This window comes from Melanerpes formicivorus, unplaced genomic scaffold, assembly GCF_026170545.1.
Source record: "Melanerpes formicivorus ecotype bairdi unplaced genomic scaffold, bMelFor1.0.p_v2 SCAF_15, whole genome shotgun sequence".
NCBI classification, from domain to species: domain Eukaryota; kingdom Metazoa; phylum Chordata; class Aves; order Piciformes; family Picidae; genus Melanerpes; species Melanerpes formicivorus.
In genome coordinates this window covers 18,718,255-18,738,024 of record NW_027142367.1, presented here as the reverse complement: position 1 = coordinate 18,738,024, position 19,770 = coordinate 18,718,255, and the positions used below count along the sequence as shown (strand labels likewise).

The 19,770-nt window shown below is 41.1% G+C and overlaps 1 protein-coding gene across 1 annotated transcript; it reads left to right on the top strand.

Annotated features, from left to right (window-relative positions):
- The first annotated feature begins 95 nt into the window (after positions 1-95).
- Positions 96-17,899, top strand: NSUN2 (NOP2/Sun RNA methyltransferase 2). The gene is made up of 19 exons (XM_068147732.1): positions 96-334; positions 404-561; positions 729-833; positions 945-1,050; positions 2,750-2,821; positions 4,219-4,303; positions 5,067-5,259; positions 5,633-5,707; positions 6,860-6,990; positions 8,335-8,408; positions 9,953-10,083; positions 10,947-11,043; positions 12,033-12,205; positions 12,715-12,807; positions 13,863-13,998; positions 15,245-15,325; positions 15,554-15,692; positions 16,664-16,703; positions 17,341-17,899. Exons 1-19 carry the CDS (start codon positions 245-247, stop codon positions 17,738-17,740), a joined length of 2,379 nt encoding a protein of 792 aa, XP_068003833.1. The 5' UTR covers positions 96-244; the 3' UTR covers positions 17,741-17,899.
- The last annotated feature ends 1,871 nt before the right edge of the window (positions 17,900-19,770 follow it).

Below are 19,770 nucleotides of genomic sequence, written 5' to 3'. Positions count from 1 at the left end.
AACGGAAGTTCCGCTGGGGCGGGGCAGCACAGCACAACACATGACATGACAAGACATGACAGAACATGACGTCATGCCACCGCACGGAAGGAGAGCTGGAGGGAGGCATCGCGCATGTGCGCGGTGGGCACGAGCACGCGGCGCGGCAGGCGGTTGGCCCCGTGGTGCTTCTGGCTGGGAGCGGACAGGAACGACCGATCCGACGGCGGGACGGGTGGTGGGCTTCGTCCGACGCTTGGCCGTCATGGGCCGCCGTGCGCGCGACCGCAGGCGGCAGCAGCAGCAGCAACGGCAGCAGGAGCTGGGCGGCGACGATGGCGGCGGAAACCAAGCGGTGAGAGCCGGGCCGAGGCGGAGCGGGGAGCGGTAGGGATGGTGGGCTGACAGCGGTGGTGTGTTTCAGGGCTGGGCCGGTGGCTACCCCGAGATCGTCAAGGAGAACGAGCTGTTTGAGCGGTACTACCGGGAGCTGGGGATCGTGCCTGCCGGCGAGTGGGATGCCTTCATGGCGGCGCTGAGGGAGCCGCTGCCCGCCACCCTGCGCATCACCGGTTACCGGAGGTAGGCACCATGGGGCGGGCAACGGGGGCGGGCTCGGGGCTCGGTGCGCCCCGCCCCGCTGCCCCGAGTGCCTAGAACAGGCAAGTACCTGCCGGTTTTGCCTCCGCGGCCGTCTGCTCTCTGGGATTATGACTCCAGCCGCTCTTCTGCGGGTCTCTCCCTTGCAGCCACGCCAAAGAGATTCTTCACTGCTTGAAGGAAAAGTACTTCAAAGAACTGCAGGACTTGCAGGTGGACGGCCAAAAAGTCGAAATGCCGCAGGCACTGAGCTGGTACGTCAAGTGGAAGTGAAATAAAGCACCTCTCGTTTTCCCAACATAGAGCCTGATCAGTTGGTTTCATTCTCTTTTTTACCACGGCTCTTTTTCCATCTCTTTGCCCAGGTACCCAGAAGAGTTAGCCTGGCACACTAACTTAAGCAGAAAAATCTTGCGCAAGTCGCCAGAGCTGGAGAAGTTTCATCAGTTTCTGGTTAGCGAGACAGAATGTGTAAGTTTTGGAAGGATCTTGATGTTTATTTTTTTTTTCCATATCCTGAGCAGTGTTTTATTTAAATGTGCTATGAGAAATTGAGGTTGTACATCTTCTCATAAGAATCAGGATTTGACGTTGCTGTCAATAGTGATTCAGCCTGTGACTCTGGTACGTAACTGCAGTTACAAGTACTTCTCCTAAACTGCAGAGAGACCTCGACAGGCTGGACAGATGGGCAGAATCCAAGGGCATGAGATTGAACACATCCAAGTGTCAGGTGCTGCACATTGGCCACAACAACCCCATGCAGAGCTACAGGCTGGGGTCAGAATGGCTGGAGAGCAGCCAGGCAGAGAGGGACCTGGGGGTGCTGGTTGATGGTAGGATGAACATGAGCCTGCAGTGTGCCCAGGCAGCCAAGAGGGCCAATGGCATCCTGGCCTGCATCAGGAGCAGTGTGGCCAGCAGGAGCAGGGAGGCCATTCTGCCCCTGTACACTGCACTGGTTAGGTCACACCTCGAGTCCTGTGTCCAGTTCTGGGCCCCTCAGTTTAGGAAGGAGGTTGAATTGCTGGAACGAGTCCAGAGAAGAGCAACAAAGTTGGTGAGGGATTTGGAACACAAGCCCTATGAGGAAAGATGAGGGAGCTGGGGCTGCTTAGCCTGGAGAAGAGGAGACTCAGGGGTGACCTTATCACTCTCTACAACTACCTGAAGGGAGGTTGTAGACAAGCGGATGATGGTCTCTTCTCCCAGGCAGCCAGCACCAGAGGACACAGTCTCAGGCTGTGCCAGGGGAGGTTCAGATTGGATGTTAGGAAGAAGTTCTACACAGAGAGAGTGATTGCCCATTGGAATGGGCTGCCCAGGGAGGTGGTGGAGTCGCCATCATTGGAGGTGTTCAGGAGGAGACTTGACAGGGTGCTTGGTGCCATGGGTTAGCTGTTTGGATGGGTTGGATTGGTTGATGGGTTGGACACGATGATCTCGAAGGTCTCTTCCAACCTGGTTTGGTTTATTCTAAATAAATAAAGTTTATTCTAAATTGCTTCTTTGGGTTTGGGTTTTTACACTTGTTTGTTTGTGGGGGTTTGTGTTTAGTTTTGTTGGTTTAGTTTAGATTTGCTGTTTCCTTGTTTGGGGGTTTTTTGTTTATTTGTTTTTTGTTGTTGCTGTTTGTTTTGTGTGTTTGTTTTTTTGGCTTCAGAATGTGAAAACATATCCCTGTAATATAATTAGTTGCTGCTACAAAGCAAATTTTTAAATCTGATGAAATGTTCAAGTGCATATGTAACAAGACTTACCTTTAGTGATGGAGATTTCTCACAGTATCACCAAGGTTGGAAAGAGACCTCAAAGATCATCGAGTCCAACCTATCACCACTGACCACTTGATTAAAGCCAGTTTCGCCTCTCTTTTGAGCAGAAACTGCACTCATAGAATTAAAAAATATTGGATTAAATATGTAATAATCAAAAATTTTAGTTGGGTAAAATACTGTGATTTTTTTTTGTTGTTAAATGTTAACAGAATTTAATCTCAGTTTTATAACACTACGGTTTGGATTGCTTTATTATTTTACTACATAGAGACTGTTTTACTACATTTTTTTTTTATGCAGAGATGGAAAAAAAAAAAGACTGCCAAAGAAATGCATTCTTTTGTGCAATTAGAAGGAGTTTGATTTTGTTGTTTTGGGTTTTTTTTCCCAAGGGAAACATCAGTCGTCAGGAGGCTGTTAGTATGATCCCACCTCTGCTGCTTAACGTTAGCCCTCATCATAAGGTAACTCTAGCATATACTGTGCACTGGAGTTTTTTCCTAGTAGATAATTTGATTGAACTATAAATGACAATGGCATCGATACTGATACACACTTTTGTGCTGCTATGTTTTATGCTTTCTGCACGTAAACAGCAGTCAGCGGGTATTCAGATTACAAATACACTGCCATAGGAATGTCTGCTTTTTCAGCTACATGCAACACCCTGTAAAAACCACTGTGGTTTTAAGTAGCTGCATAATATTACTTTCAAGATGTAAATGTAATTAGCTACACTTATGTTATATATTCCTGTTTCAACCCCATTTTAAAGTAAGATGACTGTTTCTAACTTCATGTTGTGAACAGATGTCATTTTCCAGATCCAAATGATAATGTTCTCTACTGGGTAGTTTTCACCCCTCTGTGCCTTTTGAAGCTCTATAAACCTTCTCACATTTATATGCTAACAGATTTATATGCTCTATAAATTTGTTAGGCATATATGGCACTGTCATACTGAGTGTGTTTCACAATACATTAACACTACTGTGTGCCAGCACTTATCACATATTCTCTGGAGCAATCAGTAAATGCTCTCTGCATTTCTGCTGGTTTAGTCTTGTTCATGCTAGGGTCTTGCATGAGGAACTCAGCAGAGCCATTGTCACCTTTTATCCTGTTGCCTGACTTCAGCTAACTTACTGAAGCTAGAGGTCCAGAAGATGACTCAAATGTTTCTGAAAAATCTCTAAGTAGGCAAGAAGAAAGAATATAAGCTTCTCTACTTCAGAAAAAAACTGTTAGCTGTCAAATGGTTTGCTGTGAAAGTGACTTCTATGAATGACCAAGTTTATGATGTGCCAGGAGGGAGAAATATGCTAGAAATGAGGTGTTGGTGCTACGCTTTGCTGCTGCCTGAGGGAAGTTTGAATATTGTTCAAGTATTTCTTCCAGGATATAGAAACAAGCAGTTCATGCTGTTCTGATTTTGTGCATTACAACGCAGACGTGTTGGATTGTCTCTGTTTACTGATAGTTAAGGGAAAGTACTACTTGCAATTCAGTGTAACTTTGCCCTTAATGTGTGTGGGTCTAAGTACAGTTCCAGTTAACTTCAGTCAAAATTACTTGTGAGCTGGTAAAAGGACTGCATGCTCATATCTATATGCAGACTTCTTTCAGTTGTTTTTTTCAGCTGATGCATTTGTTTGCTGCAACCCAAAGTCGTCTTTGTATTTTAGACCTTCAGAGATAAATCATACAAAAAAAGGAACTGTACTTTGGTTTTGCAAACCTGTGTTCAGAATAACCATAATGCTGCAAGTATATGCAAAAACCATTAACAAGAACACACAGTAAATGTCTCAAGTACTTGAAAATGCAAAGTAGCACCTTTTTAACTTCCTGGTCTTTGTAGATTCTAGATATGTGTGCTGCACCTGGATCTAAGACTGCACAGCTTATTGAAATGTTGCACGCAGACATGAATGTTTCTTTTCCTAGTAAGTCTGGTAAAACTACCAAAAGCTTTTGTGACTTTAAATTTCCACTTTTTCTTGTAGATGATTAATATCACAGATAAGTAATGCATGTGACTACATATGAATTCCCAAAGTGATAAAACATGGGAAGTACTTCACCTTTTCTTTGGACTTTTGTGTGCTTACTTGATTTGAAGGAAAGATATGTGTTAGGTATTTATCTTCATAGTTCAGACTACAGTAGATGTGATTAGAGCTTAATTTTTGTATATAAATTGGGTATACTTTGTAAATGATGGCCCATAACCCCTTCTGTTTTAAAGGGTATCCCACAAACATTGGACTATGCTGCTTTAGCCTTAAGATAGTCAGGATGTTTACCTTTTTTTTAAGCTTAAGAACTTTTACATTAGATGCTCAGATAGATACTGCCCATGGAATTTGTGAAGTTGAGAGGAATGGATTCTCTCTATGCTCTGCTGAAAATCTGATGTGGCAGTGGAGGTTTTCTCTAATTTGGGAGTGAAAAGTTGAAAGACCATTGGTAGTGTTGTACGTCCACTGCATGAAAGACAAAACATTTGAGGCTACATTTTGTACATCAATTAATCCCTGACAACTTTATATTATTTTATGTTCACTAAGGTATCATATGTTCATAAGCAGTCTTAGTTATAAATATCTAGTGAAAGATTTACAAAACTTTGAAGATAAGGCAATAAACTATGTAAAATTACTTAGCTGCCGAATAGTAAAGCATCTTTCCACTATTTTATGTCCTCAGAGGGGTTTGTAATTGCTAACGATGTCGACAACAAGCGCTGCTATCTGCTGGTTCATCAGGCTAAGAGATTAAACAGTCCATGCATCATGGTGGTAAATCATGATGCCTCCAGCATTCCTAATCTACAAATAGATGTTGATGGAAGAAAAGAGGTCCTCTTCTATGACAGGATTTTATGTGATGTCCCCTGCAGGTATCTTGCATGTAATCTTCAGTGCACAGAAGTTGCTGCATTAAGTGCAGTGCTAGAATTGTTTTACTGAGTTACTCTTTTGGAGTTGCATAGTAAGTTACGATTTATAACAAGTTCCAAAACAGGTGAACGTTTTAACCTGTCTTACCTAAGGGGATACCAAATCATGGTGAACTTTGTTCATTCCAAGAGGTGTTTGAATTTGGTCAGCTGAAGGCTTTCAAGTTTTGAACTTGCACTCAGGATACTAAAATAGAAAGATAGTGTAGAAACAAAGAGTACAGCACAGGAGAACTACTTAATGTGGATGAGGGATTTGTTTCTTGCTGCTGTAAATGACATGGAATGCAAATCTGTTTAATCTCTGTTACAGTGGAGATGGAACCATGAGGAAAAACATTGATGTATGGAAAAAATGGACAACACAAAACAGTTTGCAGCTTCATGGGTAAAAATGCTTATTATACCTCTGTAGTTTGATTTCTGTTGCTGTTTTTCCCATGTTTTTAACATGTGTGTGCATTCACATCTACAGACTCAGAAGAATCACTTGTCTCTCAAGAGCTTATGTGCTATATAGTGTTTAGATGTGAGAAGTGAAGTATGTGTATCTAAATTACTTGTACTATTAGGAATGTCTGACACTGAATTAATTCAGACAAGGTAGCTAATAAAACAAGGAACAAATATTTTGGTTGAGCTTCTTAGCATTTAGGCAGATAAAGTACTATTAGAAAATACAGAGACTTGTAAAAATTAACAGTAATGTTTTAAAAGCTTTAGAATATTAGAGACAATACATGAACAGTTGCAGTTTACCTGACACTGATTTATGTTAACTAATGGTGAATGAGTACTTAGCCTAGTACAGGCACAGTAAAAATAGCAATTTAAACACAGATGAAAGATCTTAACAGTGTTTTGCTGTCTGCTTGTAACAAACTAGGAATGGTGTCATAACTCTGGTTCAGCTGACATGTGGTGATTTGTTACTGCTTGCATTTGCAATGGCAGGTTTTATTTTAGTTGCAAGTACACAGGTAGTTTATAGGGTGGTGATCCAGCTCAGTGATAACTTTTCTAAGAAGGTCAATGCCAGCTAAGCTGTGTTGTCCAAAATACTTGTGATAGTCAGGTTTCTCCTCGTTTTGATGCTAGATTTTTGAGGTGAAGAGTTAGGATTTTGATGCTAGATTTTTGAGGTGAAGAGTTAGGATTTTGATGCTAGATTTTTGAGGTGAGGAGTTAGGATTTGGTGTGTTATTTTTCTAGTGTTGAGCACCTTATTATAAATGCGATGGAACACTAGAAAGAACAAAATACAGAATATTGTGTTAAAGGTTATTATGCAGTAGTGTTAATGTTTGACCTAATTGCTGTTTTAGTAGGTGTAGTTGTGTGTTTGCAGTGTAGAGTGCACTAAGCTGACTTGATTTGAAACCGACTTTAATTTATGTACTGTTAATAGCTTTGAAACTTGCTAAGTGTTGGTTTAGTCCATGGAGAGTTACGTGGCTGCAATGTAGTTTCATCTGTAATAAATTGATGGACAATCTTTCTGGTTCCTGAATACCTGGCTAGATCAAGAGTGTTCTGTTAGATTGCAGTTAAGGATTGCAACCCGTGGTGTTGAGCAGCTGGCAGAAGGCGGGAGGATGGTATATTCTACGTGTTCATTGAATCCTATTGAAAATGAAGCTGTGATTGCATCTCTGCTGGAAAAGAGTCAAGGTGAGAATGCAAACTTGGGCAGAGTGAGGAAATCTTTTCTCAGCCTTAAAAAGAATGTGCATGTGATTAGTGAAGTGTAAGTAAAACAGCAGTAATTTTTTGATACCTGTAGGATTTCATTTGTGTTGGTATGAGCAGTCTTAAATGGGCCTAAATCAGGTGCAGATGCAAAACCTGAAGAAGCTGTGCTTATGATAGACAAGAGACTTCTACAGATCCATGGAATTCCATCAGCATTAGCTGGGTTCTGCTAACTGGTTGGAGTGCCTGTCTGACATTATTGTTTCCTTTGGAATACACTACATAGGACATTACTGCTGTATGCTATCTAGGAGTAAAAAGCCCAGATTGTACTTAAGCAGTTAGAGGAATGTTTCTTTGTGCACAGGTAGGTGGGAGTCACTGATACCTTTAGGATCCTTTGACCCACATTTTCATATGCTTGGGTTTTTTAACATCTTCAAGGTTGTGGGGTTTTTTTAATGTTTTTGGCTTGCATTTGGAGGCTTGCTTAAGTTGCTCTTCAGTCTCCGTCATCGAAAGGAACAAGAGGTGGACAAATTGCAATGAGCTGAGAAGCTGCACTGTGTCAGTTTGTGACAGTAGTTTAAGTAACCTAAATTTCTGGTCTTGAGCTGATGGACACTTTTTTCAGAGTCAATAAACTGAAGTTTGGAGACATCTAATTAGAATTTGCATGAGAAGTTCCACACACTTAAAGCTGAGCCTTGTACAGAGTAGAAGCAGCTGCTCCTGGATCTGAGCTGGTTCTGGAAGTAGAGCAGCCTGTTTTGTGTAACCTTTTTTTGGTGCCAGTCACTAGTCTGTCCCCAGATAACACATCAAGTTTCATTGTCTCAGAAACAGCAGTTAGCTAAAGTGCCTGCAGATAATTAGGAATTGACTATTTAATTTCCATCCAAAGGACATTTTATTTACAGATAGTTTATTTGCATACTGAGTGAAAGAAAATAGACATGCTTCCAGTAAATTATATTATGCTTGGCATATTAACCAGAGTTATTCAGTGTTAATTTTAACAGTGGCAAGATTGGAAAGTGGTAAGGACTTGTTCAGGTAGGAGCACAAAGCAGTATGGACGTCACATTGTGGGTAAGATCCCCATGTCTGCCTGTCTCAGAGTCCAGGTGTCTCACTGTAACTATTTGGTGAAATTAATGTTTATGGTAGTTACTGTATAAGATTTTGTTCCTTGAAAGCTTTAAAAAACAATGGTCTAAAAATCATCTTAAAACTTGGAGGAAAACTGTTTTTGTAGAAGTTAATTAGGAACATAACTCTCAAATTTTGTTTTCAAGAATGTTTATATTCTTGGGATTTCAGGTGCCTTAGAACTTGCTGATGTCTCTTCTGAGTTACCAGGTTTGAAGAGGATGCCAGGAATTACAAAATGGAAGGTACTTAATTTGATAATTCTGTGAAGTTGTTGATCAGGTAGAGTGTCAAATTGGGGAAGTGCTGAAGTGTAGTATTTAAACAAATTAGACTGAAACAAAGTGATGATAGTGATTTGCTCGTCAGAGCTTTAGCCAATATAGTATTGTAGGGGAGAGGGCTAACAATCTTTCTGATGGTAAGTTCTTGTCATTTGCTGTCCTCTTTTTACTTTAGCTTCTCTGTGTTGTTTCCTCTATTTTTTAATGTAATAGCTTTTTCTTTTCTGTGCATGTGGCCTGTAGGTGGCAACATAATTTCAGCCACGTTTTAAGTTATTCTTCCTTCATCTTTACAATCTGTGAGCACCTCCTCTCAGCATTTCACTAGTCCCTTGCAGTCTGGAGCTTTATGCCTATGTGTACACTAATGTACAAGAAACATGTAATAAAGGCTTGCTTCTGTTCTGCCGTTGGAAATCCAGTTTAGAAACTCTCTGATATCCTTCCTTTTTACAGTTCTGTTTGTACCTGAAGGATAAATGTAAAATGCATAACTGTGGCTCTGTGGTCTTAATTTTACTCTTTGTACTGTATAAAGAAAGCTACACTTACATACATGTATGTATGTATATGAATATGTATGTATATGTATATGCCCCACATATCCCCAGGTGTGACCTTTGTTACAGTCCAAGTGTCTGGTACAGAAGCAGGCATCTAGAGCTCTGAAGTAAAATTTTCCTTTTTTAGACATTTTAATGTTTTCCCCACTTAGGTATTCTTGCTTAAAGTGCATCCAGAATGCCTTGCTACAAGAGTTGTGGCTCTAACCTGCTTGTATCTTAAGAGCCCTTCAAAACCTTTGACCCTGAGAATGAGGTGATGTTATGTCCACTCTGTATCTCAGAGAGGATTTATAGATGTGTTCTGAGTCACCTAAAGATACAGACACTAAAATTCATGGGGATGTGATTCTTCAGTAACTTTCCTTGAAAATACGTATCTATCTGTGAAGTAGGTTTGCCTATGTCATGGGGCTCTATGCTGAACAAGCTGTTCTGTTGCATTCTTGCATCTTTTTATGTAATGAAATGATTCCTCATTTCTAATCTCTGACTGCAGTAGGCTTTTACCTTTGTGATAGTGCTTTAAAGCTGTCTATGGCAGAATGCTTCACAGCCAGTCTGGCGGAGGAGAGTGTATCCTAAATCTCACAGTTTGCTCATCCTATTCCCTTGCCATCTCTCCTTGAGATTTTGGTGTTCTGTATGTCTGAGAAGGTTACCAGAGACCACTGCAGTTGATTCTACAATCAGTCTTCACTTGACTGCATGCTTCATGAAGCATACAAAGTGCAGAAAAGAGGCACAGGTGTAAAGAATCTTCCACTCTTAAGTGCGCACATACAATGCTCGAAGGAACAAATGCACTTTAAAGAACTTCATTTACCAGAAAATAACTTCTGCTTTTTTTGGCATCTGAACCTTGGTTTGAAAATATTTTAATTAAAACTTGTAAAATGGTGACCTGTGTTCTTCACAGTATTTGTATTTACTCCTTTGAAGGTTATGTTGAAAGATGGACAGTGGTTGGAAGAGTGGAAAGATGTGCCTTCAAATAGACAAACGCAAATACGTCCCACAATGTTTCCAGTAAAAGATGAAGAGAAGCTAAAGGCAATGAATCTGGAGCGCTGGTAGGTTATTGCAGAGCATATTGTCTGAGGTTTTGATGGTTCCCTTTCATAGTGGTGGGCAAATTATAATTAGGTCAAATTAGGAATGTATTCCAGTACATACCTGTGTATATATACGTCTGTTTTGATTGCATCCTTTGTGATGGCAGTACACAATATTTAATTCCATTAAACTGAGAAAATGTATTGAAAGTTGCTTAGAAGGAATAAGTACTCACACAAACATGTTGAATTCTTTGCATCCAACAGAGATACAGAGCCAAAATTAGTGGGAAAGTACGTAAAACTTTAATGTTTTAACAGTGTAAGTTATTTGCTGTGAAGGACTTTCCATAGATATTCTAAAAAGAGTATTTAGAAATGAGTTGTTAAAGCTCAGGTGCATACAGTGAAATGAATTCATTGCACTAATGGAAGCTGTTTTGCCAGAATGCTCTTAGTTTGGTTTCTAGCTTGCTAAATTAAATCTGCACAATCCTACCAGCAATACTCCCAGGCAACCAGCAGCAGAACAAGGGGACATAGTCTCAAGCTGCGCCAGGGGAGGTTTAGACTTGAGGTGAGGAGGAAGTTCTTCACTGAGCGAGTCATTGGTCATTGGGATGTGCTGCCCAGGGAGGTGGTGGAGTCACCGTCCCTGGAGGCGTTCAAGAGGAGACTGGACGTGGCACTTGGTGCCATGGTCTAGTGATGGGGTCTGTGTTGATAGGTTGGACTCCTCGAGGTCCTTTCCAACCTAAGTTATACTGTGATACTTAGTTTACCTTGAAAGTAAATATAAATGTGACACTTGTAGTACTTTTTGAGAGCCTGCATGCTGCTGCTGAACACACAACAACATTTTGATTGTTTTCTCCCTCTAGTCTTAGGATACTGCCACATCACCAGAACACAGGAGGTTTCTTTGTGGCTGTGTTAATAAAAAAGTCTCCAATGCCATGGAATAAGCGCCAGCCTAAGGTAACTTCTTTCAGAAGAGCTGAAATGTTAACTTCTACTATTTCTAGATGGCCTGGAGGTTTAGAAGGGTTACATAACAGAAACCATACAGTAACTGTTTTGCGTTTGCCCTTCAGTTTTAGTTCAGTGTGTCACCTACAGTCCTTAAGAATTTTTAAGAAATGCTCCTTTTAAAGCAGAAAAGCAAAAAGAGGGAGGATTTTGAAATCATAGTAAAGTAGCAAGATAAAAGTTGAACATAAAATTAAGGCTCTGAAAGAATTACAAAGCAGATTACATTGGTTACTTTAAGCTGTTGCTTCCTTCAGCTGTGCGTGGTCCCTCTGCTGAAGGCTTTTTTCTGCTGGCTTGTACACTAATTGTGATTTCAGTTTATCTTCCTCTGGCTGGTTACTCGGGAGTGATTCGCTGGCAGATTAGTCTGGCAGATCAGCAGCAGGGTTGGATGTAAAGCAGCAGCATCAGATCTTTGACTTTAATCCATTTATTGTCAATTTTCCTTAAAATCCTGTCAACAGGATTTTAAGTTGGCATGATATATTTGATCTCTCAGATTCCTCATATCTGAGAGAAATGTCTTGTGTGACTCCCTTTTAGGTGTTTCTGTTTGATTTGCCTGATTAGAACACCGTATGAGTAAATGGTATGTAGCAGTAGGGGAAAAGCACTCTTACAGAAAGCGTGCAGCATCAGGATGTGTGTTTCACTTGGAGTGCTAGGAGGAATACAGCAGATCCTTCCTTAAAATACTCTTCACTGTGAGTGCTTGTACATGATTTTGCAAATGGTATGAGAATAACTTTCTTGGACAGTTGGTGAGAAGTTGTCCAGATCAGTATCTTACAATGGTATCTTGATTGAGTAATCAGAGTAACTCCCTAAATCCATCTAAGCACTTGCATCCAAATGCAGAAAGAGAATATAGGTATCTTTTGTTCCAAGTTAGATGCTACTTTTGCATCATTGATGATAACTGTCATTTGAAATAGATTCATCAGAAATTGCCGCAAGCAGGAGATTCTGAAGTGTCAACGGTTAATTCAGATAATGGTTGTGAATGTGCCGCTGGAGAACCAGCACTTGCTGAAAATGAGGATTCTAAAGAAACTCAAGAACTGCAGAATTTGGACACTGAGCAAAGCAAAAAGGAACGAGTATGTGGGTAAGAGGCCATATCTAAGTCCTGTGACAGCTTCATAATTGCTGAGTATTCTGTAGTTCTTTCATTAGTGGACTCATTTAGAAGTTGATCAAGAAGAGTTAATGAATCTGCTCAGCTGTCCTGTGTTTCCATGTTTTCTCTCCTATTTCAGTGAATTAGGAAAACTCTTGCTTTTTAGTGTTGTCAAAGTCTGTTATTCCTTTCTTCACTGTTAGGAAAAAAATGCTTTCAGAAGTTAACCTTATGAACATCTTTACGACCTTTACATTTACTCCCTCAGAAATCTCTGTTTATGTGGTTTCTGTTTTCAAGCATTGCTTTCACTTCCTCATTTTGAGAAGTGAAATTGTGGGTAATGTTGTCTTAGTGGAGTGCAGGAAAATGTCAGTATTCTGTTTGGCATAGTATTGTATGCCATAAGGCAAGTGTTGACTAAATTAACTGAATATACTGGTTTTAAACCAAGTACTTGTACTAAAATTGACAGTGCAATGGCATTTTCTTTTTAGACCACCACCATCTAAAAAAATGAAGTTGTTTGGTTTTAAAGAAGACCCTTTTGTGTTTCTCCCTGAAGATGATCCATTGTTCCTTCCTATCCAGTAAGAAAAAAATGTTTCTGTTTTGGCAGCAAGATTCCTAGTAGCTAAAGAATGTTAGTAGTTCAGGTGGTCACAAAAGAGGGATCTGGATGGTCATACATAGAACTTTTTCCTTAACTTTGCATGAGGTGCCTTTTGCCTCAACACTTAAACTCTCCTTAAATGAGAACAGTCAAGTATAGTTTGCACTGGAAATTTTTGAGTGTGTCTCAGTGTCTATGACAGGTTGTCTTATAGAATAGAATAGAATAGACCAGACCAGACCAGACCAGACCAGACCAGGTTGGAAGAGACCTTCAAGATCATCGTGTCCAACCTATCATCCAACACCACCTAATCAACTAACCCATGGCACCAAGTACCCCATCAAGTCTCCTCCTGAACACCTCCAGTGATGGTGATTCCACCACCTCCCTGGGCAGTCCATTCCAATGGGCAATCACTCTCTCTGTGTAAAACTTCCTCCTGACCTCCAGCCTGAACCTCCCCTGGCGCAGGCTGAGACTGTGTCCTCTTGTTCTGGTGCTGGCTGCCTGGGAGAAGAGACCAACCTCTGCCTGTTTACAACCCCCCTTCAGGTAGTTGTAGACAGCAATAAGGTCACCCCTGAGTCTCCTCTTCTCCAGGCTAAGCAGCCCCAGCTCCCTCAGCCTCTCCTCATAGGGCTTGTGTTCCAAGCCCCTCACCAACTTTGTTGCCCTTCTCTGGACACGCTCCAGCAAGTCAACATCCTTCCTAAAGTGAGGGGCCCAGAACTGGACACAGCACTCAAGGTGTGGCCTAACCAGTGCAGTGTACAGGGGCAGAATGACCTCCCTGCTCCTGCTGGCCACACTGTTCTTGACGCAGGCCAGGATGCCATTGGCCCTCCTGGCTGCCTGGGCACACTGCAGGCTCATGTTTTCTGATGTCATGCATCTTAGAAAGTCTGATCTTTGTGTTCTGGGCCCCAAGTTTTAAGTATGTGCAGAGACGGCCTGAGAAATGGGCTAACTCATGCACTTTGAGTATGTCATTTCATTGTTCAGTTAATCAGAAAAGTACTTTGATCACAGGAAGTTTTATGCCTTGGACCCATCATTTCCCAAGATGAATTTACTAACTCGAACGCAAGAAGGAAAGAAGAGACAGCTGTACATGGTTTCTAAGGAGCTAAGGAATGTGCTTCTGAACAACAGTGAGAAGATGAAGGTATGCTTCATCTCTTCAGATTTTCACAACAGATCATAAGCATCAGTGGATATCTCAAACTTTATGTCTGGGCTTATTGTAGAGGATCAGCCCACTGATAAACCCCTTTTTGTTTTTTAAAGTCTGAATGAGTGTTTTCCCTTCTATCCCTTCTCTATTAAAGACATGAAAACTTGTCCCTAAGAAGTAAATATAACAGTCTTCAAAATCAAAATCAGTATGGGTTTTGTCTGGTGTAAGCTTAAAAGTGGAGGAGAGGAATACGTGTCTGCTCTGTGCGTGCCCGCATATTTATGTGGCCTTTGGGTACACTCACAAGATGACATTGACACTGTTGTGTTTATGAGCCCCTTAGTTATAAAAGTATTAACAGCTTTGGTAACTTCAGCTGAATTGTTAGCTGGCTGGGTTACTTGGAGACATTGTCTCAAAGTAATTTCAACAGCTGAGTGTTTTGAAAAGCTGTGGAGCTGAATGAGAGTGAGATAAAGTAGTTTGAGAACTAGAGGGATTCTTTTCTTTAATGTGACTCCCCATGGGAAATACCATGCAAATGCCAAAGATTTGTCTTGAAATCTGCTGAGGGATTGAAGATAGAATGAGTTCATGTAGCCCAGCTCCCTTCCTGCTCCAAGTAGAGTTAACTTCAAAGCTAGATCAGATACAGTCCATGGCCTTGTCCAGTTGAATGGTGAACATTTCCAAGGATATTCACTAACTCTTTGCGGCAGATCTTTGAGATGGATAAACAATGACCCTTTTATCCCACATGCAGGAAATGGCTACATAATTGACAGCATTTGAAGAAACTGCTGCATTATGTTAGACTTCAAGACTTTGGGTATTGCAAAGGATACCGTGTCCTAAAAATGTACAAGTGCTTAATATTAAAATGGTGTCCTTCCTAGATTCACCCAGAAAACTCTGTACTCAAACTACAATTAAAATTAGATCTTAGTAGTTCATTGCCCTCATTTTGAGACTGCCACTTCCACACAGTATTCAGTTTTCAGCATGGAAAGGAAGGAGTAAAAGGCATTCACGTTGAAATACTGGGAATTCATTTCTTTCCTTGAACAAATTTTCACATGAATTTAATTCAGTGTCCAGTGCAAATGAACAAACGTTACAGAAGAGCTATCCTTTCTTCCTCCTTTCAGTGGAAGAGTTCAGGAGAAACAAAGTTCAGAATGGTGATTTAGAATTTATACTCCTTAATGATGGTTATTGGCTTTACTGTTTGCAGGTTATTAACACAGGGATAAAAGTCTGGTCTCGCAACAGCGATGGCGAACAGTTTGGATGCGCTTTCAGATTAGCACAAGAGGTAATGAGACAGCATTGTGTTTTCAAAGGAGGTACTTTGATTCCCTCTAGAGCCTATAGCACAGCTGGTGTTAAATTTATCAGACTGATACCAATTTGGGTTTTTCACAATGGTGTAAAAATCTGACAGTTATTTCCCAGTGCTAGCTAAAGGCCACAACTGCCTTTAACATTTTTGCATCCAAGTAGAGATTGCATCTTGAAATAATTGTATCTATTTCTTTAACAGGGAATTTATACTCTCTACCCATTCATTCATGCAAGGATTATAAATGTCTGCATAGAGGATGTTAAAATTCTGCTAACCCAGGAAAATCCATTCTTAAGTAAATTCAGCAGTGAAACACAGAAGAAAGTCAAAGACATGGGTAAGCCTTCTACTTTGTGCTGTGACAACATGATCGTCGTATGTTACAGGGAAGACTATGAGAATCCTGTCACATGAATTATGTTTGTTAAAAATGTTCATTAAATCTATCTTAAACATATTTGTTAGCTAAATGAGCATTATTGAAACCCAGTCTGCTACTAGAAACTGTAGTCCTTTGTGATCATAGCCTTTAAGGTTTACGAATGCTGGAGAGCAGAAGAGCTGCCAAACCTGTGACTGCTGTGAAGCAGTGCTGTAAGGCAGCATTCAAAATACCTGGTAAACAAAGATTTTATATATGTGACTGATCTTTTTTTTTGTTAACAATGCCTCTTAGTACTGCCTCCAGCAGAAGCTGTTTGCCATCTGCAGTTGTTTGTCAAAAAAAATCAATCTGTGTGTCACATACAGTTAATCAGATTTTATTTTGATAAATATGAAGGGCAATTTCTACTCATACTAAATTCTTGTTTCCTCTGCTCTGGATGCTTGAAGAAATGAAGGCTCACGTTCAAGCTTTTGTTTATTTTGTTTTATTTCTAAGTCATTGCTGGTCCTTGTACTTTAGTGTGCAATGAGACAAAATAGGCAGAACAATTTTGCTGAAGTTTGGGTTGGCGAACTCCTGTGATCATTTTAGTTAAATAAAAAAGAGCCTTCCTAGATTTACTGAGTAAATTAGTCTGCTGTGTGCTTTGGTATTTTAATTTGGTTGGGGGTTGGGTGGGGGCAGGATTGACAGCTGCTTTAGTAACTATATAAATACTTTGGTCTGAGATAAAAAGAAATAAAATGGTATTATCTATATTGCCTATAGTTTAGTGTACTGATGTAAATAACTGCTAATCAGTCCATCCTGTGTGGATAAAAACTTCTTTTCTTGACTATCTTCAAATGATAATAATTTTAACGTTGTACCAAATAACATATGTGTTTTGGTCATGTTCCTCCCACTCCTTCTCCCTGTAGCGATGGGAAGTATAGTTCTGAAGTACGACCCAGACCCTGGGTAAGTAGCTGCATTGCTTTTCATTTATAGTTGTAGAGCTTGGACAAGAATTTTTTTTAGTCAGCAATAACAGCAGTGGAGGCATGGAGATACAGTAAGGTCAGCCAGACAGGATACAAAGAATGCAGGAGGGAAAGAGGCCATCTTGCCTGTGTGATCTTAAAAGAAATGTAGCTTTATAATAGGGGACTCGTATTTCTGCCAGAGGTCTGCGGTATCACTGCATGCTGTTTGCTTGTTTCTCTGTGAAGACCAGCATTTTGAACAGGAGAAGTTGAAATTCTTCATTGTGCTTTTTTTGCTGACAAAGTAATACTAAAAACTCTTGAGAAGTTTTCAAATGTCAACTTCCACCTTACTGATGCTTGCTGTTTTTGAAACCAGAACCAGAAAATTCTTTTGCCTGTTGGAGAAATTCAATAGCATCGAGATTTAGGTTTTTTAGCTTGCTTCCTTCTAGACAAGGAAGTACCTGTTTAAATATTGACGTTCAGACCAATATACTGCATCTACAAACAGTTATAAAATACATTCACTGTTAAAGATTGTGCACTTATTTATCAGGGTGTGGCTATAAAATTACGTTTTGAAGATTAATTTTTTTCTTAGTTGGCTGAACATAACTGCTTCTTCGTAGAAAACCTGGTGATCTTCAGTGCCCTATAGTGCTGTGTGGTTGGCAAGGGAAGACATCACTCCGTGCCTTCGTGCCCAAGAATGAGAGACTGCACTACCTGAGGATGATGGGAGTTGAAGTGTTTAAAGCAAAGAGGAAAGAGGAGGAATCAGAAAGTAAAAAGGAGGAAGAAGTTCAACACAGGCTGACGCCAACAGAGGAAGGAATGGATGTGGAAGATAAAGAACATGACTTAGTCATAAAAATGGAAGCAGAAGTAGGTGAAGAATCGTCCCACAGTCCTGTGGAAAGCAGTACTATGGAAACTGAAAATGAGGATTTAGATCAATCTAGTAAAAATGCTGACAGTCATATAATCCAGGAAAGCAAAAACATAGATACAATTAATGTGAAAAATTGATTTCTTTATTATTTGGTAGCTTCCATGAGGCACAGATCCAACATTTTTCTTTTATCATGGAAATGTATTTTAAAATGTCAGCTGGAGTGGGATGTTCCTCTTCTAAAATGTTACCTGTTTTATTTTTTAAATTAAAACTCTCAAGAGGTTTTTCTTGAAGTGTGTCTGTACTGCTTTAAGCTCCATTTCACTGCTGGGTTTGCCTGTCTGTTGCTGGCAATGGACCATGTACAGGTAAGAGCTAAAGTTCATATTTGAAATGGAATAATGGTAGGTAGAAATGAACTGCATATGTCACTGGTTAAGAATTCCTTCACAGCTAAAAACTGGGGACACAGAAGTTCTAGAAAAGCAATTTTTTTTTCTTAAGACTGCTCAACAGGAGCTCTCAGTGTGCACTTGCAGCCTGCAAAGCCAATCAGATCCTGGGCTGCAGCAGGAGAAGTGTGGCCAGCAGGTCGAGAGAGGTGATCCTCCCCCTCTACTCAGCCCTGGTGAGACCCCACCTGGAGTACTGCCTCCAGTTCTGGAGCTCCTATTACAAGAAGGATGTGGAGGTGCTGGAACGTGTCCAGAGAAGGGCCACAAGGATGAGCAGAGTGCTGGAGCACCTCTCCTGTGAGGACAGATTGAAGGAGTTGGGGCTGTTCAGTCTGCAGAAGAGACGGCTCCGAGGTGACCTCATTGTGGCCTTCCAGTATCTGAAGGGGCCTACAGGAAGGCTGGGGAAGGACTTCTCAGGATCTCAGGGAGTGATAGGACTAGGGGGAATGGAATGAAGCTGGAGGTGGGGAGATTCAGGCTAGATGTGAGGAGGAGGTTCTTCCCCATGAGAGTGGTGAAGCCCTGGAATGGGTTGTCCAGGGAGGTGGTTGAGGCCTCATCCCTGGAGGTGTTTAAGCCCAGGCTGGATGAGGCTCTGGCCAGCCTGATCTAGTGTGGGGTGTCCCTGCCCGTGGCAGGGGGGTTGGAACTAGATGATCCTTGTGGTCCCTTCCAACCCTGAATGATGCTATGATACCTCACCTACTATCCAATGTGATTACTTACACCAGGATAAGGGAATCGGTGTGAGTATGCATAGAAATGAACATACAGGGCATTTTAACAACTTGGTTAACATTTATTCAAAAGAAAGCTGTGCACAGCATCCTAGGAAAAAGCAGCAGCAGAATGCATGTTTGAGGTTCTTCAGAGTTGTGAACCGCTTGATAGGCATAGTTAGGAAATGTCATTAAGTAGATCTTCAGGCATGCTGGGCATGCCTCAAACTCTTATCTTGAAATTGCCTTTTTAAGAGCTGTGACTGTCCCTCACGTGCACTGCCATCATCTGTTTCTCTGTCATGTCTAATTTTCCCAATTTTTTTCCAATTTTTGTAGCTGAAAGAACAGTTCTTTAAAAAGTGTGTTGGCAAGTATGTTGTTGTATAGTTAAAGTTTAACAGAGGTTGGTTTCAAGGGAGTAGTTTATTTAGTCTGACTTTAAAATAAATAAAAAAACAAACAATGTGACTACCTCAGAAACTCAGTGCAAATCCCATCCTTTGTGGCTTAGTTTCAGTAATACTCTTTATGCTTGTATCAAGTTGGTCTAAGAGGAAGTGATCAGTAACACAAGGTATTGCCATCCACTGGGACCGTGGTATCACAGTATCACAGTATAACTTAGGTTGGAAAGGACCTCGAGGATCATTGAGTCCAAGCTATCACCACAGACCCCATGACTAGACCATGGCACCAAGTGCCATCTCCTCTCCAAGTCCAATCTCTTGAATGCCTCCAGGGACGGTGACTCCACCACCTCCCTGGGCAGCACGTTCCAATGCTGAATGACTCGCTCAGTGAAGAACTTCCTCCTCACCTCGAGTCTAAACCTCCCCTGGCGCAGCTTGAGACTGTGTCCCCTTGTTCTGGTGCTGGTTGCCTGGGAGAAGAGACCAACCCCTTCCTGGCTACAACCACCTTTCAGGTAGTTGTAGAGGGCAATGAGGTCACCCCTGAGCCTCCTCTTCTCCAGGCTAAACAATC

Excerpts from the sequence above, each read along its gene's own strand:
- NSUN2 (XM_068147732.1), top strand. The coding sequence starts at position 245 with ATGGGCCGCCGTGCGCGCGACCGCAGGCGGCAGCAGCAGCAGCAACGG. Across the intron at positions 834-944 it reads ATGCCGCAGGCACTGAGCTG|GTACCCAGAAGAGTTAGCCT; the intron begins GTACGTCAAGTG and ends CTCTTTGCCCAG. Across the intron at positions 5,260-5,632 it reads TTATGTGATGTCCCCTGCAG|TGGAGATGGAACCATGAGGA; the intron begins GTATCTTGCATG and ends TCTCTGTTACAG.